Source organism: Haemaphysalis longicornis, unplaced genomic scaffold, assembly GCF_048455015.1.
Source record: "Haemaphysalis longicornis isolate Haplotype H1 unplaced genomic scaffold, Haemaphysalis longicornis Haplotype H1 scaffold_2, whole genome shotgun sequence".
NCBI lineage: Eukaryota > Metazoa > Arthropoda > Arachnida > Ixodida > Ixodidae > Haemaphysalis > Haemaphysalis longicornis.
The window spans coordinates 265082111-265109462 of NW_027526295.1; the positions used below are offsets into that span (position 1 = coordinate 265082111).

The 27352-nt window shown below is 47.6% G+C and overlaps 1 protein-coding gene across 3 annotated transcripts in view; it reads right to left on the reverse strand.

Annotated features, from left to right (window-relative positions):
- Positions 1 to 27352, reverse strand: part of Cdep (Chondrocyte-derived ezrin-like domain containing protein) — a 54447-nt gene that overhangs the window by 13770 nt on the left and 13325 nt on the right. For 2 of the 3 annotated variants that reach the window (XM_077700540.1, XM_077700539.1), the window contains exons 7-12: positions 26146 to 26306; positions 22983 to 23057; positions 18740 to 19002; positions 11814 to 12022; positions 1136 to 1219; positions 630 to 754 (exon numbers count right to left, since the gene is read on the reverse strand). In XM_077700540.1, coding sequence (XP_077556666.1) covers positions 630 to 754; positions 1136 to 1219; positions 11814 to 12022; positions 18740 to 19002; positions 22983 to 23057; positions 26146 to 26306 — 917 coding nt within the window. The remainder of the gene's footprint in view (positions 1 to 629; positions 755 to 1135; positions 1220 to 11813; positions 12023 to 18739; positions 19003 to 22982; positions 23058 to 26145; positions 26307 to 27352) is intronic. The other variant, XM_077700541.1, reaches the window with a different exon arrangement.

A 27352-nucleotide genomic window follows, 5' to 3' on the forward strand; every position in this document is an offset into this window, starting at 1 on the left:
TTATCGACTTTTTTCGGATGTGTGGAACATTATTCACACCAAAAGTTCTGTTCTGGTGGGTGGTAACAAGTTCTGGCTGGATCTACCTGTGTTGCTTCAGTGGGGCCTGTGCCTTGCTGTCGTCACTGGTCGCGCTGGGCACTGTGTGAAGCTGATGTTATGCGGCCCAGGTGCTCCCATCTAGGACAGTTATTCACGGTTCAGAGGTTAACGCAGAGCATGGATGGCACAAAAGAATCAACAACCATCAAGGGCGGGCTCCATTTTCGAACTACAGATCCACATTGACTAGCCCAGTTTATTTTCGCACTCTTCTACAACAGTGCGTCACAAATGTTCTCATCATAACAGCTGCCCCAACAAAACTAAAATTGAAATGAATAAGCAAGGATGGAATTATTCGTGCTGCATTTGGCCATCTAATGCGTCATTCAATTACTACTGGGTCCAAAAAAAATTTTCATGCCAGTGCTTTTTTAGGATCGCTAAAACGACCATGACAAAAATGTTGCCAATTTTGAGCAAGCTTGTGGCAACATTGTATGTTTTTTTAAAAACAAGGCTGGTTACCAGAGTCCACCATCATGTGAGAGATCGGTAGTTAGGTCCCATAATGAGTGGGGTCTCACCAGGCAGCCAGTTGCTGTTCCAGCTCGTGCAGCAGCCCACAGTGCAGCTTGTAGACGGGCGCCAGCAGGGAGAACAGCGTTGCCGTCTCAGTCGAGCCCTGCTTCTCCGCCCAGTCCCGGAAGGCCTGCCACAGGGGAGGAGCCCGGTGAGAGGGTGGGACAGGAGACTATAAGCAAGAGCGCATGCAGAACGAGACGGCGGGACAGCATGCAAGAGAAAGCTTGGATGTGGTTTCCTTGAAGCAGGTTGGTTGAAGGTCTGCAGCAGCGGTTGGTAAAGCTGGTGACATATAAAACTGCTTTGATGCCATCATCAACTAGCCTATACTCAGCAAGATGCTGATTCTTGGTACGTTAGCTCAACACACAGGCGGCATATTTCTGCCACTTCAGTGGCACCCACCTCCCAGAGTAGCTACAAAGCAGATGTGAATATTATTCTCTCACACACACAGCTGACTACCTCGCACGCAATGGAGCAGCAACATCGCCCGAAAAACACCTACCACCACAACCACCTCGAGGTCTTTCTTGTAGCTGCGTTCGGTCATCAGGAGCTCCTTGCTAATAAAGTACTCCGGCGGGAACACCTAAGGGTTCCCCAGAAAGGGAGAGAAAGAGAAGACACAGGCAAGGAGGGTGGTTACACAAGATGGTTTACCATAGTGTTGTCAGCAAAGTTTTTCAGCAAGCAGTTCAACCAACTTTGTGTCTCGAGAACTGGTAGAGGTCCAGCAGTGTGTGCAGGGGTGAAGGAGACAAAAAAATTCCCTGCTAGACAGATGACCAAGCTAGCAGAAACACAACACTTAGCATCTAGACATCTACATGTGAAGGCTAGCACCAAATCCTTCGCTAAGAGGTTTCGGACACCTAATAAGGCGATGACATGTTAGGGTTCACAAGATATCCTACACATCTTTAAAATAGAAAGTCCTCGCCTCAGTTAAACCAAGAACCCAAAACTCTGCATACTCACCTTTCCTGCAGGTACAGACAGCCTTGATTTGATGAAATGCATAAGGACTGCCAGCAGCTTTGTAAACCCTAGCTAGCAAATGATACAAACAGTGCAATCTTAGCACAACAGATAAGAAAGGCAGGGAAGGAACGTCATGTCCTGGAGCTAATCTGTGTTACTGTAACAAGGCTTCTTATCATCTTGCTGGACGCTCTATAGCATCCAAGCCCTCTTACTCATAAACGAGCTGGATCAGGTTTTCCAAAAAGAGACCTTGTTTCAGTAAGTGTGTCAGATGCGAGACCTTTCTTTTGCACCACGCTTACACAACTTGTATTAGGTGTCAATGCCAACCTACTAAAAATCGGACACTGCTAAACGTTGCTTGAGGAAAATAAAACCAGTTAAAAAGGCACAGACACATTGACAGGATGACACTGGACGAACTCTGTTCTTGCATCTGCGTCTTTTTAGGCAGTTTTATTTTCTTCAAATTATAAACCGACAGGCCCAGTTTTCAACTTTGCCTCAGTACCTTCAACACTCCATAACAAACTGGTTAAAGCTATCTGGCAGATTTTTTCAAAGACATTCTATTATATGCTAACGTTTTCTAGCAACCTTGATGTTCCCAAATGCCAATCTCATAATATCTATTACTGTATGATACATGAACCAAGTCCACATGTCGTATGCAAGCCAAGGTTAACACTGCAATAAACGTTCTTATGAATCCCCATAAATGCTGTCCAGCAATCTTAAGGCCTGTATCAGCACAACTTACTCAAAGCTTCTATTAAAAAAAAAAAAAACAAAAAAAAAACAGCTATTCAGAACTCTAAGTGATCCGGAACATTACTGTAATTTATAGCTCATTTGTTGACATTTGCTGTACACTTACGCCTGTCTCACTAACCGATGTATTTTTAACACCAGCTCAAGCTGTAAGCATTACTGGTGCAAATTTCGTTTCACGCCTCTCACTTGCCTTGCTTGTCTGCCTTGATGCAACAAAAGGTACAAAAGTTAAAGGAACACTGAAGTGAATTTGTCAAACTTCTGGTTTCGTATGTATTGCATAGACTGGCTCAAATAAACACACTTTTCATCGTTTATCCGGTTGATAAGGCGCTATTCAATTTATAGATCCTGAAAGAAGCAAAAATACCATGCGACATTTGTGGCGGCTGCAACAACAGCAGTGACGTGTATTCGAGACGCAATGTGATTGGACGATGTCCAAGGTAGGAATTCAAACCAGTTTCAGTTCTGTGAAACAACATTCTTGGCATCAGACGTTGTCATTGGCTGGGCATTCTCGACCTCTCAGGAATCAGCATACCGCGCTTCTGCAGTGTTGTCGACTGTAGAATGTGTCAGATAAGCCTGCCAGCACCGCTTAGAATCGTAATGTACAGTAGTTGAGACATACGCAGTAACTGAACGCCCTCCGCATCACTGCGAGGTGCATCGCCCCCCAACTTTGGAGCTTGCCTGGCTTGTCCCTGCATCGTACGAGGTGTGTTCGCACCAGGCCGAGAGTTGGCTGATTCGGCACTGTACCGGTTTGTATAGCCTGTTTATTTTTTTAGTTTCATCATTCCCAGCAGCTTAGGTTATTGTTTCTTGAACAACCCTTGTGCAGTAAGCTTCCCCCAAATCACTACAGATATGTTACCTCTAGTGACTGCATTCCTTAGGCAGAAGAGCCATCGCAAATGTGTGGTTGTGCTGCTGACCGCTGTGCTAGTTCACCTAGCACAAAAAGTGCTTCCTGCACCTTGGTTTTGCACTTCACAATAAAAATTTTGGTTAAATTTTAATTCCTTATGACTTATAGTAACTTCGCTTTTTTTTCCGCTTTTAAATGGCTTTAGATTTTCTACTAGTGTACAAGTCAGTGAAGCGCCGCATGTGCACTTGGGTGGAGTTACTTTGACTTCGTGGACTTTACTAAGCTTGATACAGCCGACAAGCTAACAAACCAAAGGCACATTCTTCCGGGCACAAATTGTGTTGTGGCTTAGCTTCCACTGAGCTAACGAAATGCGACAACCCGCCGGCAGCCTGCTGACTGACTCTGTCGGAGGGTCGCGCGGTAGTGCAGTCAAGTCAAGCCATCTCGTGTCAACGTCATACGAAACGTCATAGGAAATCAGCAAGGATGATGCAGAGAGGAGGACAGCACTTTCGCATTGATTTTAGGTGCAGAGTACCTTAGGATCGCACAATGTCCGTCCGCGCCCATGCGCATAGCATTTACAATTGCAAAAAATCACACAGGCACCAGCAGGATTTGAGCCTGTGTCTGGTCGACCAGACAGAGTTAGTGTCAGTCGTCCTACCCCTTGGGCGACGACCGTGCGTTAGTACACGAGAGTTAAACGGCTTACTCTCTCGCCTGCAATGGTGCGGAGTACCTTAGGACCTCCCAATGTCCGTCCGCGTCCATCCGAGCACACACCACCATCGAGCGAAAATCAAGCGAAATTCGATTTGGGCCGTGAGTTGCAGTTTCATTTAGGGAATAATCAAGGTGCAACTGACGGCTCAAATCGAATGACGGTAGTCGGGGTGCAAATCGGATGTCACTCGGGGCGCAACTTGGATGTCATTTCGAGTCCCTGCACTCCACACCCTCGCCACCGTCCACGGAGTGGAGATGCTGCCTTTTTTTTCTACTATATAAAGCTATGCAAACTCGGATGCATGATGGCCATGTGGTACAATAAAATGACAACAGGTGGGCCACATGGACAACAGAGTGGACACCGAGAGACGAGACTAGACGAAGAGGAAGGCCGTTGGCTGTGAACAAGCACAGCTAGATGGAGAGATGACTCGATTAACTCGATGAGATAAGAAAATTTGGAGGCAAAGAATAGACTCGGGCAGCACAGCACAGAAGCAAGTGGAGGTCAATTGGGGAGGCCTTCGTACTGCAGTGGACCTAAATAGGCTGTTAATGACGATGATGACGATGAAAGCCGCGTAAATGCACCGAGAGTAGGGTGGCCACTTGCCTGTTTTTTGACCGGCCCGACCGGATTTTGGACAGCAGGCTGGTTGCCGGTCCGTACCCAAAACCGGCTGTCATTGGCCAGTTTTTTGGACATTGTGTTTTCTTTTATGCATTTTATAAGCGTCATTTTAGCAACTATGCGTCGACACGCTGCGCAAAGACACGCGAGCAGAGAAACCAAACGGGCGAGCGCACTTCCCGAGATGACGAGAGATAATGAGCAACTCGTCCGAGCCACTAAGTCTAATTCTAAATATATATTCAAGTCCTGCAAATGGGAGAAGGCAAGCGTATAGAAGTTTACATTTTGTCGTTCTACGTTGTTGTTGTATTGCATAGTATTGCGCGTGTATGTATATATGAATATTTAATACATTATGTCATATGCATTGCATACTTTTCAGCATTCGTTTGGTGGATTCATATGTAAAGAGCTTTTAATAAACGAAGTATGTGCGGTGATTTTTTGTGCAGCATTATCTAAGCAATGACCAAAATCGCAGTCACGTTCAGTACAAACATTATGTTGGTTTCTCACTGGAAAACGCTACAATAAATGGCATTGCATGTCAAAAAAAAAAAAGGCATCTTTTTTTTTCAACACAAATTCAACTTGTTAAATAGTCCACCCCCCCCCCCCCCCCCCTTCCACTTCCCCAAAATGGCCTTTTGCGACTTACACCCAGAAATATTGGTCTGTCTGCCTGTCTGTCCAGGGGTAAGACAGCTCAAACAGATTTGGGAGCAGTTTTTGGAGCAGCAAAATGTCGATTTTGGAGCAGAAGAATCTTAATTTGGAGCAGAAAAACATTTATTACGTCGTCTCATGAGCTTAAAATACTCACGTTTTTAGCAATTTCTGGGGTCAAGTACACTTTTCAATCAGTTTTGAATACACAGAACACTGAAACAGCTTTACGTGAAAGTGTTTTCAAGAGTATCACAAAGTACTAATGGCCCTACCTCTTTACTAACTGGTGATATTGTGTTGTGGCTGCACGCAATATTAACGAAACTGCCGTTAACGTTATCAAATTTAAGGGCGCTGCAATTATGGTGTGTTCAAATTATGGTATGTTCAAATGCTCAAATTAATATCTTTGTAATCCCAGGCTGCGTTGTCCGAACGAGTGTAGTCACGGCAACAGTTGAGCAACTTCGAGCTCACGGTCGCATAGCCCCACCGGCCTAGCCGTTTCAATCCCTAAGGCGCACGTTCACCCCATAGTCATTTGAGTAGCATTACTATGTTTAGCCACTTAGATTTTGGCATTAAATTTCACTTTGCATACATCAAGTATTATTACTTGCGTGCTATGGTAATCATGCAGTCCTGCATCTAATTGGGCGCTGCCTGTAGTCATGGCACCGCAGTGCAGCCCGACACTTTTGTGTCGACCGCTCCATTCCGGGGGATCGCGATCTCGCTTCAAAACACACCAATAACTCAGCATTTTGTAACACCGCAACGAGCCAAAAAGTTCACTTCAGAAACCCTGATTATAGACGCGCGCACTGCGTTTCGCACTCAAGGACAAACCACGCCGAAGTGTGAGCTCCACTTTATAATGAACTTCTTTCGAGTTGCACAGCTTCCCGTAATCTGGCACCAATCTCAAACCTTATCCCCACATTAACGTCACTGTTCAGAGCCACAACAGATAGAATGAATAGATGGTAGCGTAAAATAAACCAGGGAAAATATTGGCGATGCGCACTGAGTGCCTGAGGTATGCAGCAGTAGCCGCCCGATCATCGGCGGCCATGTTTATTGCCACAGCGATGCCCAATCGGGAAGGCCGTTTCAGCGAACCCGGGCGGAAAGCCAATCGCATTCCAGGAGCTATCGTTTGCTTCATTTCAGTCTCTCCATTTGTGCCATTTCTGCGTTTGCGATTGACCGACGATAAATGCGGTGACCAGGATGCGGGAGGCTTTATTCCCCGCTGAAGCTTACAAGAGCATCAAAATCCGTGCCTTTCAGGCTGTTTTGGAGCAGTTTGGCGCAATTTTCATGCTTTCAGAGCAGCTTGGCGCAAGAAAATGCTATTGTATTAAAACTGCGCAATATGCGCAGCTGTCTCACCCCTGTCTGTCTGTCTGTCTGTCTGTGACTCGCTTCAGCCACCCAGCCAAAGTAAAACAAGGTCTGCGCAATACTCTTATATAGAAACAGCTAAATCTAGCCATCTAAGTCCGATGTAATGTTCATACTTGTCAACATTGTTGAAGAAGAACAAGACATATATATACCCGCCGCAGTGGCTCAGTGGCTAAGGCGTTGCGCTGATGAGCACAAGGTCGCGGGTTCGATTCCTGGCCGCCGCGGCTGCTTTTCTGATGGAGGCGGAAAGCAAAAGCGCCCGTGTGCACGAGATTTCGTTGCACGTTAAAGATCCCCAGGTGGTCAAAATTAACCCGGAGCCCTCCAATACGGCGCGCCTCATCGCCTGCGTTGCATCGGCGCGTTGAACCCTACAATCAATCAATTACACAAATATAAGACAACAAATTAATACAGAAGTGATATTTGCAGTGTTCCTTTATAAAAAATCATACATGCTTGATTTTTGCGAAATTAAATACTTCATCAACTGCAGAAAAAAAATTCACTCCGTCGTCGCTTGCTGTCACCTGCGCCACCATAGTTTCTGGCATCATTTTAAGGAATCAACCGGCAACAGTTACGAAAGGTTCCACTAGATAGGTTCCACGTTCTGCTTGGAACGCACGTGGAGCAGGGCAACGTGGTTCCATGAACGTTGAAGTAGGGTGCCTCGACTAAAGCGCGTTTCCACCATACGGCAGTGTTGGCATTGAGACACCCGGCCTGGAGCAGTGGAACGCGGTAAATTTAAAATGATTTAAACAAACCTTTGGCGTCTTTACCTTGGGAGGAGCACGACGCAAGAGGAACAACATGAGAGGTGAGCAGGAAAGCGAAGGGAGGCATTTACTTGGCAAATGTCGGCAAAGACTTTCGTCTCTCGTCGACATTTGCAACGAAAGGGGCAGATACACGGCCAATTTTCCGTTTGTTTGTTTCGGTGAAAGATGGCAACCCTAACCGAGAGTGGTCTAAACATGGCGTACGGACTCAGACTACAATTTGCGCACGTAATCCCACAATGTTTACAAATCCCTTCAGCATCCCTTTAAAAGCCCAGCTTACACAAGCATATTAAAATAGCTACAGCACGAAAACAAACAAAGACACGAGGAAACAACGGGACAGCGCTTGTCCTGTCGTTTCCTTGTGTCTGTTTCTTTTCACGCTGTAGCTATTTTAACATGAACTACCAACTCGCCCAACAGTACACCCTGTTACGCAGGCACTTTACTACTGCAGTGTTTTATACCCTTTTAGTGAGGGCCTGCTATTGGGGACTTTTACGCTTTATCATGCAATCTAATTATTACAATAAAATAAGACTGGACTTCTTGCATACCTGCTTGTTGATAGAAGAATGCAGAAAGTGTGGAAGGAACACCAGTTCACAAAAATTCCCACATTCTTCAAACCTATAGTTTGTCTACCAAACATCACTAAAAGTTTAGACTGCTCAGACCATGCATGATTTGTGCTTTTGAAATGGCTTATTATACCCTGGCAGGCCTACAGCAAACAACAAATGCCAAAATTAAGCTTTACGTTCATGGAGCATGTGCAAGACCTGCCCCGTTTCCCTTAGCCTCAACGAGCACTGAAAGTGCCAATGTGAAGTTGGAAAGTGGTGCAATTAGCACAAAAAAAAAAAAAAAAAAAAAAACGCTTGGTTGCTATTTTAATGACTGACATTCCTCCAGCAGCCACGACAATAACAAACATTATCAATAACAGCAGATCATGTCATTTCTTTTTCTCATTGCTCATGTAACAAGCCGTTGCTTATAATATATGATTATTGTATTCTTTGCCTCTCCTGTTCCTGGCCAGCAGCATTTGTAAATAAATAAAAACAAATAAAATGCACTATTTGTGGACGGCAAAGTACATGGGAGTACTTGCTGTGCGTGTGTAACATTCTACAAGTATATGACACATTGCGTGCAAAACACTTAAGAAAAAAACGTAGTTCAAGTGTAATAGCACTTATTTCCTGCGGAATATGGGTTTTTCAGCTAGGGTTGCCAGCTGCGGGGTTTTGGACCGGCCCGATCGGTTTTTTTAAACAGCGGGCCGGGTCCCGGTCTCTACTTGAAACCGGCCATCATTGGCCGGTTTTTTGGCCCTTGTGCCGTGATTATGTCCATTTTGGCGTTTTATAAGTGTCAGTTCAGCAACTAAGACGACAAATGTGTTGACAAGCTGTGCAATTAGACACGCGAGCATGGAAAATACACAGGCGAGCGCGCTGCCTGAGATGGAGGGGGACCTAAGGGAGGAACAAAACAACGAAATGCTGCCGCCGCGATCAGCAATTGCGATTTGTTTGCAGTGAAGCACATACAGAGCAATAACCAAGCTCTCAATCACTTTCAGTACGAACGTTAAATTGATTTCGCTCTAAGAAAACGCCGCAATAAATGGCACTGCATGTGAAAAACATGGTGTCTTTTTTTCAACACAAATTAAACATTCTATATACCATATACCCCACCTTCCCCCCCCCCCCCCCCCCCCACCCCCCCCGAAGGGCCTTTTTTTTTTTTTTTTTTTCTGGGAAAGGTGGCAATTTTATTTGCAGCATCTCTTGTCAGTGCCCATGGCAGTAGCAAAAGGGATGAAGCTGAATGATTTTAAGCGCAGGCTTTTAAGGAAAAAACTTGGCAAAGAAGACATGTAACAGCTTCTTAGAAAAAGCTGTAATTTCTTTTTTTAGCCTTATGGTTGTATTTCAGGTAGTTGTAAACTTTCCTTCACAAAAACTTAATTTTACCGCAGATGTTTTACTCAAACTGGTCGTCATGTAACGGTAAAACATGGCAAAAGACTGAAAACTCATTCACTAAACTTTGGGTACTGGCTGTTTTAAACTGTGTTAACAGGCATGTTGCAGTGGAAGGCTATAGGTTAATTGAGCCCACCTGCGGACCCCTAATGTGCACCAAAACCCATCAGTTTTCTTGTTTCTGCTATTTAACGTGGGTGTGAAATCCAGGTTCGATGGCTGAGTGGACTGTATGGTGGAACTGGAAAATGCAATTTCGACAATGAATTATGGGCTAAAGGGGGTAACCAGCTGACCAGTCACAATTGCAAGTGTAGGTAAAGTATTTTGATTTAAATAATCTGTAGAACAATGAGTAATCCACTGGGATATCCAACGGCAGTAGTAGAGACCAGAAGCAGGACCAGAACCAGAAGCAAACATGATCCCAGGGCGAGTACTCAGCAAGAATTTGTTTTCCTTGGTTCAGGAGTGCCGTAGGCATGCAACAGCCAAGAGAGAATAGAGTGCAACTTACTTTAAGGGGGGGCACTGGTTTTGAGGACCGAAAATTTGCCAAAAAATTCAATTTCTGTATGGCCATGTCTAGAGTGCCGTCCGACGGTATAATAAGCATTCCACTATATCGACGTCCAAGGCGTTTTATAACAAAATTGCCGCGTCTGGCACTACATCACTCTAGATAACTTAAAGGTAGACAACCTAACCTAAACATAACACAACATGACCTAACGCACACAAAGAAATAATTTAAAACACCAAAACTAACCTAAGCCATAAAAATTATAGCTCAATTTAAAGATGGGAAAAAAAAAAAAAAAGCTGAGGCCGGGCCGGTATCGAACCTCTGTCCATGGGATTACAAAGCTAAGACGGATCCTCTACACTAAAACTACAGACGCTTTGGCCGGCACTTGCCTAGTCATATATTCTAATGTCATCGGACGGCCCTCTAGCCATGCCTGCAGTGATCAGCTAGAGTGCCGTCGGACGGCACTCTAGACACTGTGTTTCTGTATTAATTTTATTTGCAGTATACAGCCTTCAAAGAATGTACCTGCAAAATATTACAGCTGTACCATAAGTATCTACAAAGCTGCCACCCTTTGAAGTTGCCTAAATGACTATTTTCACATGTTTCCAATCTTTGTGCCTTGTTTTCTCAGGACCAACTTTTTTCCCACGACGTCAACTGTCGGGTACACCTAGGGAGGCACTGGTCAGATTTGCATCATTTTGGCGGATTTCGAAAGCCTATGAACTAAACAGTGCAATAAAACAACAAAAATATAGAACATATTTTTGTCAGAACAATTTTTTATGCAATGAAGTTTATGAAAACGTTGGTAATTGATGACCTGGTACTTGATTAGGTCACAGCAATTGCAGAAAAAAAAATGCTAAAATGCCTGCAGTGGTATAATTGCACTCCCTGGTCCTTTTAGAGCTCAAAGAGATAAAAAGTATTCGAGTATTTCATAGGTATAGATAATGAAAAAAATTGCCCGAAACGGAATAGCATAACATGTTGCACAGCTCTGCACTTATACCACATAGATGAAAACTGACTGCATGTTTGTGCTCAGGATGTTAAAATACACTTAATGTGTAAATCTCAGGCACAAAATATAAAAAATAACGAAAATGTCAAGACCAGTGTCCCCCCTAAAATAAAAAAAAAAGGGGGGAGGGGGGGCAACAGCTTCCAGCTGTTGTTCTGCTTGTCTTCACAAGCGGCACTCTGTGTTACCTTTATTCTTCTGCATGCTCAGAGGACTTTTGACTAGGAAAACACACTTCTGACAGCAGCACACCATTTTAAAGTGATGGCCACTGCTTTACAAAACTTCGTCCCAGAACAGCTACTGCATCTCACTGAAGATTCCTCTCGAGGAATGTGGTCAAGAACTTTCTTTTCACTCAAAATTGCTCACGGTTGAATGAACGCCAGGTGCAAACTGCGAGCGATAGCAACGAAAAGTGCACTTTAGTTTGGCCTTTGCGGTGAAACAAACGGTGCGCAATGGTGGTAAAATGCCTACCGACTCCAGCCAGCCTTGACAAAGATGCCTCCTCAAATTTTGGGGGTCTAACACACTAAAGCTACACCTACGCTACGAGGCACAGCATAGTTGGGGGGGCTCCGGGTTAATTTTGACCACCTGGGTATTTTTAGTGTGTGCCGAGGCCTCGACATCTTTTCTTCTTACCTAAATCGGAAAAACAGCAGCCGCAGCCAGGATAAAAGTCGCATCCCTGGCTCAGCAGCACGTCTTAGCCACGGAGCGGGTTCCCCTCCCCCCTCTTACCTTTCTGCAGGTGTCACCAGGCGGGTCCAACTGCTTGGAGCCCGGGGGGGTCGTGGGCGTGCCGTCGCTGCTAGAGTAATGCAAGTTGTTGTTGTCCGGCGATTGGTGCGGTGGGCTGCGCTCTCCCACCTCCCTGTTCTCCAGCACGGGGGGAGCGCTCGGGGGCGAGCACAGCGCCAATGAGGCGGGGGGGCTCAAATCAAGGGCAACTGAGGGGGGAGAAAGCAAACAAACCAAGGAGAAACGCCTTTTTGCATTACGCAGAAATCAGGAGGGAAGACGAGGAAGAGAAGCCAATCGGAAAGGAAGGACGGGGCACACGTGAGGAGAACAGAGAACCCCAGCAGTGCTGCAGAGCTTATGCTGCAAAGCTTTTATGCCACCACCGGTCCAGCTCTATTGCAGTTGGGGGAGCAGCTACGGCAAAGTTACGAAGCGCTCGCCACATTTTGCCTCAAAGCTGGAAATGAGCAAGCTGGCATCAGCAACCAGTCGGGTCAATGGCCTTTCTGCAAGTTGGAAGGCTCCACAATACTTTGTTTGAAGCTATAAATATTAGAGCTATGCCTGCACTGGCAGGACCACAGAGATGTGCCCAAGCCTAAAGATAAAGAAGAGCAGGAGAGAAGAATGCCAGCTTACAGCTGTAGCGGAAAGCAAGGAGGGCTTGCGGCACCTTGTAAAGACACCGCAGAAAAGTGTGGCATGGTGCCTGAGGCATGTGTGCCTAAGTAACCTTCACACAAAACCCTTAAGATGGTTGTAAGGGAATGCGAAAAAAATTTAGGATGCTGTTGGTGCATAAGAATGAGACTTTTTCCTAGCTTCCCTGATATTCGTGCGCCGATGGGAGATGCCTCTATTGCAGGGGTCTCAAACTCATATCAGTGAGTGGGACACAGTCACGAAATTTAGTCCTGCAAGGGCGGGGACAGCGAAGAAGGTTGCAACAAATGGAGGGGGAGGCAACAAAAACGTCAGCTAACGCTGCCATTTGAAAGAAACAAGTCCTTTCCCACATCTTGAAAATATGCCGAGTCATTTCTGAATGGAATTTGGTGTTACGATCGAGAATCCCTTCAGGATTACTTAGCATCACTATTCCTTGGCTACGTTAGCAAGGCTCGCACTCATAAATTCCCTGTAAAAAAAAAATGAGAAAAATTGAAGCAGTTCCACTTAACGCGAAAGCTGTCGAAAGTGCAGAGCAGTGGTTCACCAGAGGGGCTGTGGACACCATTATCTGATCATTGCTACCACCGCTCACGCTCCTCCCCTCCCTGTCTCACCCCTCGGTTGATTAATTGAACGTAGGTTTGTCCAATGCAATTCAAATTTTTCACTTTTGAAGTGCTAGTGCGCCCACTGCCTGGAATAGCACGAGCAGGAGTTCTGTTCTTTTTGTGCTTGCTTTCATCTCGCACGTGCCAGAGTCTTACTGCGCAGTTTTGAACGCGTCTTCCGCGGCCACTTCATTCACTTACTATCACAAAAACCAACCAAATGAGCGTTCCTAACTAAATGGACGTGGGAGCTGCCGGTTAATTACACAGATTTTGCCTCAAATGTACGTGCAGTTTTCTTTGCGCTAAACAACGGGGAGATGTATGACAAATGCCAGCGCTTTAGGAGTTTCAAACGGTTACGACTACGTAAACCGCTTGTTTTTAGAAGATTCCGTGTTACACCATTACGCCGTGGGGCTCTGCTTGGGTCCGTTATGTTGCTACTTCGCCCGATTGCGGCGGAGGCTAGACATCGTGACAGCGAATGAGCTCCTGAAGTGCTCTGCACTTAATGAACGAATACACTAATGAGCGTGCTGGGCCACAAGCCACATGTTTGAGAACCCTGCTCTACTGCTTAGCAATTTTCAACAAAGCCCGCAACTTTCCCCCATTTTTCTTGCCTAACTAGATGCAAGTATGGAAGTGCTGAGTTCTAGCAGGAGTTGTAAAAGCAGCCAACCACAAAGGGAAAGCATAGATTGTGCATCCATAAGCATCTAGAATAATTTGTTTTTCCTTAGTCCGTTTACAAGCTTGAACACTTTTGTCACCTTGTTGAGGACAGAAGAATGGCTGCACTAGAGTCACCATGCTGTCAATGTTGACCACCTTGTCTGCTTTCCTTGGTGTGCCCTTCATAAGCAAGCTCTGTGGCTGAGATTACGGCGTAACAACAAACTCCCAGCATGTGTTGCACAGTTGAAGTAACTGCCTTGCCCATTTGTTATTAAGCATTGTAGCTATACAGTGTTGTTTCTCAGCAGGTGTAAAACGACCAAAATCAGCGAGCTGTTGGACACCTTGGACGACCATTCTGGCAGAGAGGGGCCTCCCCAGGGAAAAGGGAGCACCCATGCAGACAGACAACAAGGATGAACAATTTATTATCAGGTGCATCCTAAGCCGGTGACACAATGGGCCCCTGCAAACTGAGGCCAGGCTGCTCTGGCACACAGCACACCACACAGAAGAAGCTGAAGCCTAGGCGGGCTCAAGCACTACTCACACACCAAGCCCTCTTCCTCAGACTCATACTACTCCACGTGGGCCCCCGGGGGCACCTATAACAGCTGACCACTAACGAGTAAGTAGCACTCAAAAAGAAAAGTCTTGCCTCGAGGATTGTTTCTGTGGCTGGCATAGGCAGTCGCACCACTGGGGGCACAACTTCCCATTCAACAAGGGTACGGCCTGAGTGACGCCTATTGCAGCGGATGATTTCACAGGACTGCAAAGGCGTCTGCCGTGCGCAAGAAAATGTTGTACACAAGGTGACCATACACGGTGAACAACGAGGTCTGCAGCTGTTTCTAGGCAAAGGGTGGATTGCACACAATCACGAGTGCTCTGCATTTCCACGAGGGCCAAAACACTGCACCAGTTGTGCAAACCCATTGATGTTTCTGAAGGCTACAACCGTTTGCGTCGGCTACCCGGAAATGCCCAACGAGCTTTGTAAAGCTGCCGAGATCATTACAAGTCTAGACACTCATCCCCTATGGCAGTGTCATTGCGTACAGCCTGGAAGTGTGAAGGAGGGGAAAGAGTAAAAAAGGAAGCGTATCAGGTGCAGCAGCACAGCAGAAGTAGCCCGCACAATCAGGATCCATACAGGCCAAACAAGAGCAAAAAAGTTTGTCCCAACACCCTGATGTCGTGTACTTGGAAGATTCAGCCCACTCAGTAACAACGTCCGACACAGGCTCGTGACTAGAGAACCGATTTGGCAGCTTCGTCAATTCACACATTCTACAGCACAAAGGACAAGGGTGCAGAGGAAGTCAACAATGTTTCACAAGACTCAGGGGTAGAGTATTTGCAAAGAGAAGCCCCCCAATTTGCACACAAGTCTTACACAAGGTAAAGAGAAAGAAAGAAGGTTCAGTGCCAGCTCCCCAAAATGACACCACCGAACTGACCCCTACCGTAAAGCATAGGTGCACTAAAGGGGGGGACAACAGTGAACGCACCGGAGAGAAAATGCCGCTCTTTTGGAAGCACACTGAATGAGGTTGTGCGTTACTACACTGAAACAACAACTGGACACTGCACGTATGCTAAACAATGGGCAAACAACTCAAGGTCTAAAGGCCTACACGGCTATTGCCCTTGGCTCAGATCTTCTCATCCCGGTACACTGACTTCTCCAAGCACAGAGTGTCGCGGTGTTCCCAGAGAGCTGAACATGCCCACAGATTGCATAGTTTGCTTTTATTCGGGTGCACAAATGAGAGGTAGAACTGAAAATGAGCTCGTGGCCTAACCGAAGCAGCTCCCTCCCCACTGTTGGCGCCACGTCCTAACGTGGAGATAGACAGTAGTAAGAATAACTTAGCAAACAGCACGACGATGAGTGGGGCCTGTTAAGTGTGCAACGCAGAGACCCTCACTGCGTACAGCGCATTCACTTGTACTTGTGTGCCAGAGTCCTTCATAAATCTGCCCGTCTCTGATTCCAAATTCGTAGAAGTTTTACGCTCGAGTGTTTTTACGGATTCACTTCCAAAACGTGAAAAGCTAACTCCACCTGCGCAAAATCACAATGTCTGCAAACGAGCTAAAAGGTGCAAGGCATGGTGCTTTGCTGGAGATAGAGCACTTCAGATTCCTAGAACCACCGACAGCTTGCAAACCCTAATAAAAAACAACACATGCTTATGACTTCTAGCCTGCCTCGCTCTGACGTAGCAGTTCTCGGGTTCCAGCTGACATTCGAAACGGCTTAATTAACCTCCTACATTTGCAATTCACACCAAACCGGGTGCTCCCTGCTCATTGTGCAATCTGCTATCTTTTACTCCATTTGCAAGCAATGCTAATACATTGTGGGAGTTATTCTAAATCTCCCACAAATTAATTTAATAGTTTTCATAACACAAGATGGCCCATCTACAACACCCAACCACGCTACATGTGGAAAACAAAACTGGTGCAGAGTATAACAATGCACTAAAATAACAAAAGAAAACTTAACGTAGGTAAGGCAGCGCCATCGCTTGAGCAAAGGTTATTTTGCCCCTTAAAGTGAGCACCAAACATGGAATGTGACATATATTGCCAATTGTGCACACGCAAGGTGCAAATACAGCTACCAAACATGTTTTCACATGCTTTCTGAAATATGTGCCGGCATAAACACACACCACACTGATCTGAACGAATAACACTGATGCCAGTGCAGGTGGTTCAACTCCGTTACCTGAGCAAGAGTACCAAATTGGTGGGAAAGTAGCTCTTTTTCGATCGAAACAACATATCAATCAGTCATAACGGAACAAAATAAAAATATATAAACAGGTAAGCAAATCCAACAAGGAAATAAATAAACAAGCTAACAAATGAATAAATTAATAAACAGCCCAGCCAGCTAGTATCAAAACCGTTTTGTTCACACTGCATGTAAACGCACCCTGAAGAACACTGTAAGATGGCTGCATGTCTCCTTTGACCTTTCACCCCACGTTAAACCAGGTGTACATCTAGTATGTGTGTTGTGACGTGCTGACAACACTGCCGTTGGCCCTAGGTAGGGTGACTTAACGTGTATCTTGCCACGCAGAAAGAAGTCAGCTTGGCACAGCTTCGCCCAAAGCAGTTGTGGGAGAGCTCACAGAGAACAATGTAGAGCCACCCACTGCCAGGTGGTTTCTCCCATCAGCTGCCTCCAAAGTGCACGTGTCTGTGAGGGCACACAAGTGGTTCGCCCCCTGCGGTGCCAAAGTTCATACGTGACTGACACCAAAGGTGTGACAATGACTGACAACAAAGGTTTGAAGGTGGCAGCAGTGGGTGAGCTGTGTGGTGTGATTATGCATAACCATTGTGCGGATTAAGACGCCGTAGTCCTTGGCCGCTGTAGTGGTATGAGACACATTTTGTGTGCCCAGTGTCAAGTAAAAGCTGCCGAGATGTGCCCGTGCAGTGAAATGTTGTCTGGCTCCCATCGGAAATGAATGGCCACGTGCAGCCCGACCATCATGAGCCTGCATCCAAACGTTAGCAGAATGTGACCTTTGTGCATCTCTCTTCTCTTGGCCTGAGGACATAATGGCAGCTTGCAGTAGCCCTCGTTTCGCCCTCCAAACGTTTGGCTCTTAATGGGTACTCAGTGTTGCAGCGCATAGAATTACACTACCAATGTCGGGCGGCAGTAGTGGTGGTGCAAAAGTGCAGGCCCTGTGACCTGTGAGTGCAAGGGTGCAACGACGTCCGTGCCCCGGCCCCAGAGGTCAGGGTCAGTCATCGGGTGGCCTAGTAGCGGGGCGTGCCATCACTGCAGGAAGGGGTTGCAGTCGAGCGGGTGGCCGTTCCTGCTGTACGAGGAGAGCATGGAGGAGCTGGAGGAGCTCGGCTCGAGCAGTCCGCTGCCCACAATCACGTCGAGGTCCACGAAGCTCGGGTACTGCTGCGCCTCGGGCGTCTCGGGCACGCTCGAGGAGAAGGGGCTGCTGCACAGCGTTGGCTCGTCCCCGACCAGGGCCGTCTCTTCCTCCTCGGAGAAGGTGCGCTCAGGGCTCTCGCCCAGCGTGTCGTCCGAGTCCAGCCGCAGGGCATCCTCCCCGCCGCTGGCGTCGCTCCCGTTGAGGCCGCTCGACGAGTCGCTGATGTCCTCGGGACGGGCCAGCAGGGCTTCCCCGGAGCCGGTGCTGGGAGGGGCGGCCAGGGAGGGGGGCTGGGTCAGCACCGGCGGTGGAGGGCAGCCCAGACGCGACAGCTCCAGGGCCAGCTTCCGCTCGAGCTCCTCGTACTTGCGCAGCACCTCGTTGACCGCGTTGGACCGGTACTCGGGCGGCGGGGGGATGCCCACCAGGCCACCCAGCAGGGCGTCCTCCGAGCCAGCCGTCACGGGGCTCAGCTGGGCCACCAGGCACTCCTCAGGCAGCGGCACGCTACCCAGCTCGAGCGACAGGTCGGCCTTCTTCTCCTTCTCCTCTGGCCGCCCGGTCGCTTTGGCCACAGCGGGCTCAGCTGCCTTGGGTGCCGCCTTTTTGGCCCGCCCGTCCCTTGGCGGCTTGCGCTCTTCCCCAAACAGCCTCTTCTTGCGAAGTGCCGCGAAGATCTCCTTCTCCAGGGAGTCCTCCTCGAGTGAGTCGTCGTGGGAGGAGAAGCTGTCTGCCCGGGGCAGCTGGGCCAGGTGCACAAAGTCCACCGAGCCCACCACCTTGGCCCCCAGGGCGTGCGCCCGCGCAAAGATGGTGGGCGGACTCGACTGGCGAGATCCCCGGCCCACGTCGGTGCGCAGCCTGCGCCGGGCGTGGCCCTCACTGCGACGGGTCTTGCTGTCGCGCAAGAACCCCCGACGGTGCAACACGTACCCAAACTCGGGGTCCTCCTCATCGAAGCTGCGGCTAGCCCGAGAGAGTTCGCCCGACCGCCGCCGACCCCTCTCCCCGTTGACCAGCGAGCTTTTGTCCTTACTTGAGCTGTCGCCGCTCGGCGTGGGTGCAGTGATGGACGAGTCCCCTTCCTCCAGCCGGTACGAGTCGTGCGAGATGTTGTCGTCCGTGTCCTGGCTCGGTGTCACGGCGCCCCCCTCGGCGGGCCGCGGGGTCTCGCGGCTCAAGTCCCGCCGCGGAGAGCTCGGCTCCGAAGTGGCGGTGGCTGCCATCGCAACGGGCTCAGTGTCCTCATCATCTGACACACCAGTGCTACCACGAGACGGTAAGCGCAGGCTCGTCGATCTGTGATGGGCAGGGAGGGGGCGGGGGAAGGAACAAGAGGGCCACCACGTTTAGTGCCTTGCAGGGTCTTACATCATCGAGCAGCACTAGTAGTGCGACACTTTACTCCTTGAACAAGGATCGCTAAGTGTGTGCACGTGATACAAGAATAAAGTTGGAATACTAAATGAGCAACCTGAAAAATGTTTTCTTTTTATATCCAACCATCTTATAGGAATGCTATGAAAGGTTAACCCTTTCCTTATTATGCCCGATGAACACTGACAGCCCATTGTAGATTGAATGAAAAGGCTCACTTTAAAGCTTCCTTCTGAGGCACTTTCAAGCCCCTTCCCCATCCGGTGCACAGTGTAGATACAGTCGAACACGGATATATCGAACTCCAAGGACATCGCGAATTCGATATATGAAAAATTCGATATAAAAAATATGGGCTCTGAGACCTCACCTGTGGCGGACGACCGCTTACCGATCGGCGCATTCATGAATGACAACTAATTCCGCACTAACGACGGAACAGGATGCTTTATTTGCGTGAAAAGAAATCGCTGATCTTGGCCTGCTTCTTCGTCCTGTATATGAAATTAAAGACGCTGGTCTCGATCTTCTCGAGGATATCCAAGTGCGACAGCCCAGTTCCTTCCATGTCGCCGCAACTACGTCGAATGAAGCTGAACGCAGCCGCCATTTCACCGGTGGGGTACAATCGTGTAGCCACATCCTCGTCCGGACGACCTTCGCCACCCGAGCTATCAGCCTGAGTTCCTGCAACCGCAGCTACGATATCCTCGTCACTGGCGCTTGGAACAGCCTAAACATTGCTGTCAGCGTTCACGAAGTTGCCGGCAGACACTCCGGCTGGAACAGCAGCCGGGAAAAGGGACGACAGCTCGCGAAACGTGTCGTCCATGCCCTCTTCGTCGTCGTCGCCGTCTTCGCAAGCTTCCGAAAATTCAGCCGTCACGAAGCCTGCCTTCCGGAAGCAGTTGGCCACGCTCTGCTTTACGCTGTTCCAGGCACCCCTCATCATGTGTATGGCCCCCAGCTGGTCAACTTTAAGCTCGGTACCCACGCGGAGGTTCATCAAAAGCCTATCGAGGAGTCGCCTCCTGTACCCAAGCTTGAACGACTTAGTCGAGCGGTCGAGCGGCTGCATCCTGGCTGTTGTGTTCGGAGGCAGAAACTTGAGCTCGATGTTGTCGAGGTCGCAGGTGGTTTGGTTGGCCGAGCAGTTATCCATGAGAAGGCAAGCGTGGCGCTCCGAGGCCCCGGCTTTTGTCCCTGTCGGGTTTCGGCGAAGGCACTAGGCGACCGCGGAAATCGGGGGTGCAGCGACCGCCAAGAGCACCTTTCAACTCGCGCGGCGTTCGATATACCCAATGTCGGGAAAAATACCGTTCGATATAAACGTACGAATTCCTATACTTTTACACGGAATTTTCAAGGGGATAATTCATGGGTTCGATATAGACAATAATTCGATATACCCGTGTTCGATATATCCGTGTTCGACTGTACTATTGTTTCAGATCCAATCTCGCACTTCATTTTTCTGCATAACGACAATTTTGTTAACTGACCACAGAAAACGGGTCATTATTTATAGCCTAGCCTTAAGCATACTCCGCCAATCTTACGATTCATTTTCACCCACACTTTCACTTTTTCTGACATCTTGAAAGCAGTTTCTCACTCACTGTTTGCCTTTCTCCGGTACCCCTTTGACAATCCCAGAAGCAATCGTTCTGATGATAACGCAACGCTCTAGTTCGAACAATGACTATCGCCAAAGCCAGCTTAGAACACGGCGGCTGCTTATTGTCTCATTTCATTTTTCAGCAGCCTATTGTGTTTGCCTTGGTAGTCAGTCAGTTCAGGCACATATGTTATGTCACAGGCCCTAGGAGTATTTACACGAGTATAAGGTACTGCCCCCTTTCTCCGCAATCATGCTATGAAAAGTTGGGGAGTTGACGTATACATAACACGCAGAGCAGGATATGGTGTCAGCCACATACTGTGTCTTTGTACCGTGCCAGTGTTGGGGGTTTGTTTACACGGTACACCTGCAATGGGGGACGTCGAGCAGTTTGTTCCTGCGCGGTTCCAGTGCAAAGTAATCGTGTGCACCAAACTTCTTCCAAACTAATGAGTAGCAGGATAAGGGGCCAGTGGAGGGCATTGCAAGTGGGTGGCAGAAACAACACGAATCTTTCTTTTGTGCACTTCTATCAAGCCAAGCATCGCGCAAGCTGACAAATGGTAATTTTGCGGGCCCGAGGTGAGGTTAAAAAGATTTATTTTCCTCCACGATGATGTAAAGAACAGCCAAACTGGTGACGACGTACTTTTATTTGGCTATGGCTTTCTTTGCTTTGACTGCAGGCCAATGGCACACCAATCTACACTAGTAGCTTTCTACTTACTCCCTAAGTAAGGCATCGTCTTATGTCCACGCTGAATTATGCTATCAGGCTGCAAGAGAGTATACATGTGGGGCTTTCATAACATTTTCACGTATACATATGCAAAAATTGAGGCCTCATGGCAAGTGTGGCACTAACTTCTTGTAGTTTATATCATGAATAAAGAAGAAAACGTGGCGCAAACTAGACGAGGACAAAGAGGAGAAGATACAACAGATACAGGCCCCTGTATCTGTCGTATCTTATCTTCTTTGTCCTCGTCTAGTTTGCGCCATGTTTTCTTCTTTATTCAAGTATGTACCAACTAGCTCAGCGACAAGTTTTGATCTATCATGAAGTAACCTTAATACTGAAAGAGTATGGACAACAACTCGGTGGCTATGACAAGAACACCATGTAGCTGAAGCACACAAAACCATGCTTTCTGCATATTTTTTTTCATGAATGGGCATGCACATGTATCTCAGTTTACTTGACTTTGACATTGACACAGCAGCCAATGTCAACATCCTGCAGCTGCTACCACGGGTGTGGTTCAAACACAGCTTAGCCACCAACTGCAGGACTGATTCTTAGAAGTTTTAAACAATAACAGTCAGATTTAGGTGGGGTCGTGAATTGCGTGAAAGCAAGTGAACTTGCTTTTCCGTTGTTTCACAATACATGCAGAATTTCAGTCAATCAACTGCACAGGGACACCTCGTGTCTGTGTGCAGTGTTGAGTGCGTTGAGCACAAGAGAAGGAGTCAGAAATGCCTGTCAGTCACTGTGCTCTTTTAAGTGGTGCTGAATAAAATACAGCTTCTTTTAGCCACTACAGAGAATTGCCGCTGTCAGCAAGCCTTGTCTTTTTTACGTTACTGGCTGTAACACTGTGCTCATTACCCAGACAGTGTAGAATTATGCCTTAGTGAAAATTACAGACAAGACATCTGCGCACGACCACTTGAAAGAAACACTTACTGACCAGGCTTGTTGTTTACAAAACCACAATCGTCTGCATGGGAACAAAACAAAAAAGAGCTTTTCTTTTCGTCACTCCAGCTTGCAAGGCAAAATTGTGCATGCACACTTGAAGGAAGGAGGTTCAGCGTGACACGATTCACAGTGCATCCAAAAAGGTCGCCATGTCTGCCAATGGGGGAAAAGTGGAGTGCAGTGGAAGCAAGCCACTACCTTTCCCTGCCCCATGAGTGTGGCCAGTTAAGGTTTTCCCAGCACCAGCCCATCCCATACCCTACAGCAGTGCACGCAACTGCTGAAACTGGAGCAGTGTAGCGCATGCGTGAGAGGACAGAGAGAGACGCTGTTCCTATGTGGGCCCCCATGCTCGTACAAAGAAAGACTGCAGCCATGCGCCGACCAGGCAGCCGGGAACAGGGGGGAAAGGGAGAGGAGAAAAGTGTGCCAGCGGGATGCAAGCCACGGTGGAAAGCAGCCAGGCGGACGAGAGTTAGAGAGAGAGAGAGATAGAGAGAGCAAAAAGATGTTTGCCACATACCGGTTAAGGCATTTGAGTGTCAAACGGTAAAGTATTGGGGACCGAGTATGTACCTTTGAAATGGCTGCCTCTTGACATAGTTCTCCCTAACATATTCAACAATCTGCTTCTGCGTTCTACCACTATACCTGCAAAGAGAAGAGGGGGGAGAAAAGAGAGAGAGAGGCACAGGCTCAGTTAATCTCCTCGGGACCGCCTCCTCCTCCTCCTCCTCCTCCTGGTTCCACACGCGTTTCAGCCACGAGAAGAGGCCGAGCTTGTTTTTTTTTAAGGCTCACTGTGTGTACCTGCCACGAGGCAGGGAGCTGTGGCACACTTTGAGGGAAAACAAAAATAACGGGGGGGAGAGGGAGGGAGGGGGAGAGGGACTTTCCCGCCCCCGAGAGCATCCTAACTGCTACGCACGCTACAAATGCGAGCATGCTGCATCACTACACACCCTCCAGCCCTCACTCGTACCACACTTCTCTGTCCAACAAGGCTTGTTCCACACTTTCTACTCCGCACTACCACATGCTGCAAACTTCACAAGTGGCGCTCTGGCGGCACTGGGCACCGCATTTGGGAGATGCACGATGCCAAAACAGCGACAACTAGGTCCCAGTGCAGCCCTACTGTCAAGCAGAGCACAACTGACATCACCAACAGGCTAGGGACCGCGGCCATTCACACAGAAACGGGAACAGTCCATGCCCACGGCAACTGACGAGGTGGGCAAAGGGCGCAATGCGGGCCCCAGCCCGCTGGACGGGTCAAACCATTTTGTGCGGGATGGGGGAGAGGGCCTCCTCTGCTTTTCCGGCCCTCCTGCTGGCTCGCCCACGGCACATGCAAGTCCACACGGAGCACCCGGGGTCACCAATAGCACAACTGCACCTGCTCACACGGCGATGCCACGCCCTGGATCGCAGCATAAGACAGCCATGCACTCCTAGAAGCATGCCGTAAACTGCTAGACGGGAGGAACAAAAACAGCATCAACGTACGAGCATGCTAGGATGGCCAGCCAAACTGGTTGCCTTCAGTCAATGCACAGAAGTCAACACACGTAACACTAGGCTACTGCAAAAATGTCAGCACTGGGTTCAAGCTAAGGTGTATGAATGGAATGCACCAATGCCCCCAATTGGTCGGTTAAGAACACTACAAAAAACTTCCTAGTGCACGCACATGCTAGCTTATTGCCATTGAACATTCTTTCAAAATTCCCATCTCCCAAGTGTTGATGATGTTATCAAGGACAACAAACAGTGGCTGTCACATTTAATTCATCCAACTGCTGCCAGTTAAAACGTTAGAATGATGGCTTAAAAAAAAAAAGGCCATTTTTGCAGCTTATCAAGCAAATATTATGAAATGACTTAATAAATGAGTGTTTTGTCACTTCTCCACTGAGGGAGTGTCATTTTGGCAGAGAAGTTGCACGAATGGGAAAGAGGCAGTGACACATACCTTTAATTTTGGCCGATCAGGAGGTGCCCCGTCTTTGCACAGATGCGGCGGAGAATTTTTTCTCTCTCTCTCTCTCTCTCATAAACTAGGCAATTTGTCCTTAAAAAAAGCTCACAAGGTTCCCTTCAACAAAGCCAAGTCACTCACACGGGTTGCCAGGACCTCAGCTTCAACCAGACAGACCGCCCACAAAACACATGCAACCCTACTAAGCCACTTAAATTACTTGGCTGCACTCCCAGCCCATCGAGATGCACATGTTCAAACAAAAAAATGAGGCATCTGGAGGGCAAAGAGGGTGTCTGCCACGTTTCCACAACAGGGCCGGCCCTCCGCAATTAAGCAAGGCATGCACAAATGAACAAAGACGGCCATCATCATGCAAGACAGTGGCAGGTGAAAGAGAGAGAAAGAAACAGCTCAAAAAATTCCACTGTAGGCACAGGGCCAGCACTAATAAACACACTTCCCAGGCGCAATCACAGTGGATTAATATTGCTTGCCCTAGACCTAGATTTCTTCAGAACTTGGTTGAAACAAGACTATGACTGCCAGGGAAGAAAAAAAAAAAAATCACTGCATGCAAGCAGTAAGTACACCTTAGCTGGAGACCTGCAAATTATCTGAGTGCATCTTAACAACTTGGGTTATAATGCAGTTCACCCAACAGATTCCTGCTTGCTTGTTTATTTTTGTACAATTTTTGTACAAAAAACCTCAATTGTGCATCAACAGCTCCGGATAATTATCACCACCATACTGCCTCACTAGTCTCTCCAGAACAAAGCTGACAGGCCATGAAAATGAAGCACACGGCACTGGCCTGTCTGTCACTGAGCCTGTGCAACCCTCGCAGCCATTGGAACTGCTGCGTAACGTTTTACTGGCCAGTAGTGGGTGCATGCCCAAGGGTAGCATGTCAAGCGCTAGTTCTTCAAGCTACATGTGGTGAACATGAACTCTCACTTCTCCGACAACGTAGAAACACCCTTACGGTGTTCCTGGACTTGGAGCGCTTGTACGGGGCGCTAAGGGCAGCATATAAAGACTTTCTTAGCTCTCCTGGACTTTATTAAACCTCCAACAACGATTTGCTTGCTCAGAAATAAGTCACTCAAGCCCAACATTTTCTTTGTAATTTCCCTTCCAAGTTTTGCAACATTAAAGGGCATGCCACAAAGTTCGCACAATGAGCTAAGGCTTGATGTAGCATGGGTGCAGTCATGCTAAGTAGGTGCCACAAAGGCCTTGTTTCATTGGTGTTTACTCTTTTTTTACGCCACTGAAGGACAATTAGGCCTTTGTGAAGATGCTGATGCTGACGCACAACAGTCATTTGGAGCACTTTGAATTTTTCAGCTTTTTATCAGAATGGTGCAATAATTCTTGTTATTTGGAGCAGTTTGGAGCGTTCAGCACAGAAGAGGAATCACTGCATGCCTGCCACACCCTTTCAGGAGCTTACGCAAGCTCCACCAATCCCGTTCCATCACTCATGGTTTTTGATGCTACAAATCGTAGCAAGGAAACGAGTACCCTTTTTTGCCATCTCCTGCACTAACAATAAATTGTTGCTGTGACAAGTGGTATACTCGAATTCACGACACTGTCATCTACCTGTACAGGCCAAACTCTTTTACACTTAGGCGTCCCTTTAACTTAAGCTACTCGGTATTAAAAATTGAGTGACTCCCTTTGACAAGTTCTGAATACTATGAGGCCGGACGAGAGGCGAGGCCCTCCTCCGATTGGGCGGCGGCTCACCTGAAGGAAGAGCCTCGGCTAAAGAGGCGTGCTTTCTGTCGGGGGCTCTTCTTGACCTCGGTGCAACGAAAGAAGGCATGGTTCTCGATGCACTTCTTCCAGAAGTTCTTGCACTCATTGCGATTCTCAAAGAAGTACTCCACCGTGTCCTTATAGTAGCCCTGCAGGGAGCAGCACCAGCACCATAAGATAAGGACAATCATGCCGCGCACAAGGAGGTGCAGCTTTATAGCTAGCCAAGCAGTTGGCATTGTGAGAAAAAAAAAAACAATAATCCTCATAGGGGGTACTCCTGAACTAGAGATATGCACACAGCAGCAAAGCCATCAGGTTCTCAGATCAGGGCAGTAAGCCTCATTATACCATTTACTGCATCATTCCATATTTGATGGAAAGCTCAAAAACAGCATAATTTTAAAAAATGGTCTACAAAGGAAGCTAAGCTAGCAATAAATGACATTTCAAATTGCTCTGAATGTTGGGAACAAAACAGCGAAACAAATGAGACACAAACACAAAAAACAGAGGAGACAATTTTTTTTTTTCACTGTTTTTTTCCCGGAACCTTCACCATGCAACAACTAGCCCAGCAAGCAGCACTTCTTCGAATTGTTATTTTTGTTTAAGCGGAAATTTTCATTACTTTTCAACCTACCCACATTAAATTTTAAGAGTGTCTTTTGGCATGCTGGGAACAATGGGGCAATCAGTTTTTGTCTAAGCAGCATCAGTTTGCAGTTATGTAATATGCTATCTCACACCATTCTGCCAAAGTTTTTATTAGCTGTGCGCTAAACGCTGCCTTGTATTGCATACATTTGTGTTCTGCAAGAACCAAACGGTGCAACTTTGTGAAATTGTGCTAATAATTTGGGCAAACGGTGTACATAAAAACTGTTACTTGTGCCGACAAGCCTTACTTTTGGTGCAGAAGCACTACTAGTTTACGTCTGCTGTTCTTGCGGGAAATTTGTGAAGTACTGTATTTGCACAATTCTAACACGCGCCTCTTTTTTGCTAAAAATAGCCTTCAAATTTGTGTGCGTGTTACAAAACCAAAATCAGCTTCGAACCAGAGCACAGCATTACCATTAACCCAAGCTCCTCTCTAAATCCAACTCGATCGAATACAAAACAATCCGTCAACATCGCGAGAGTAAATGTTGGTGCACCCATTCTACAATGGCCTTACCTTAGCCAGCTGTCG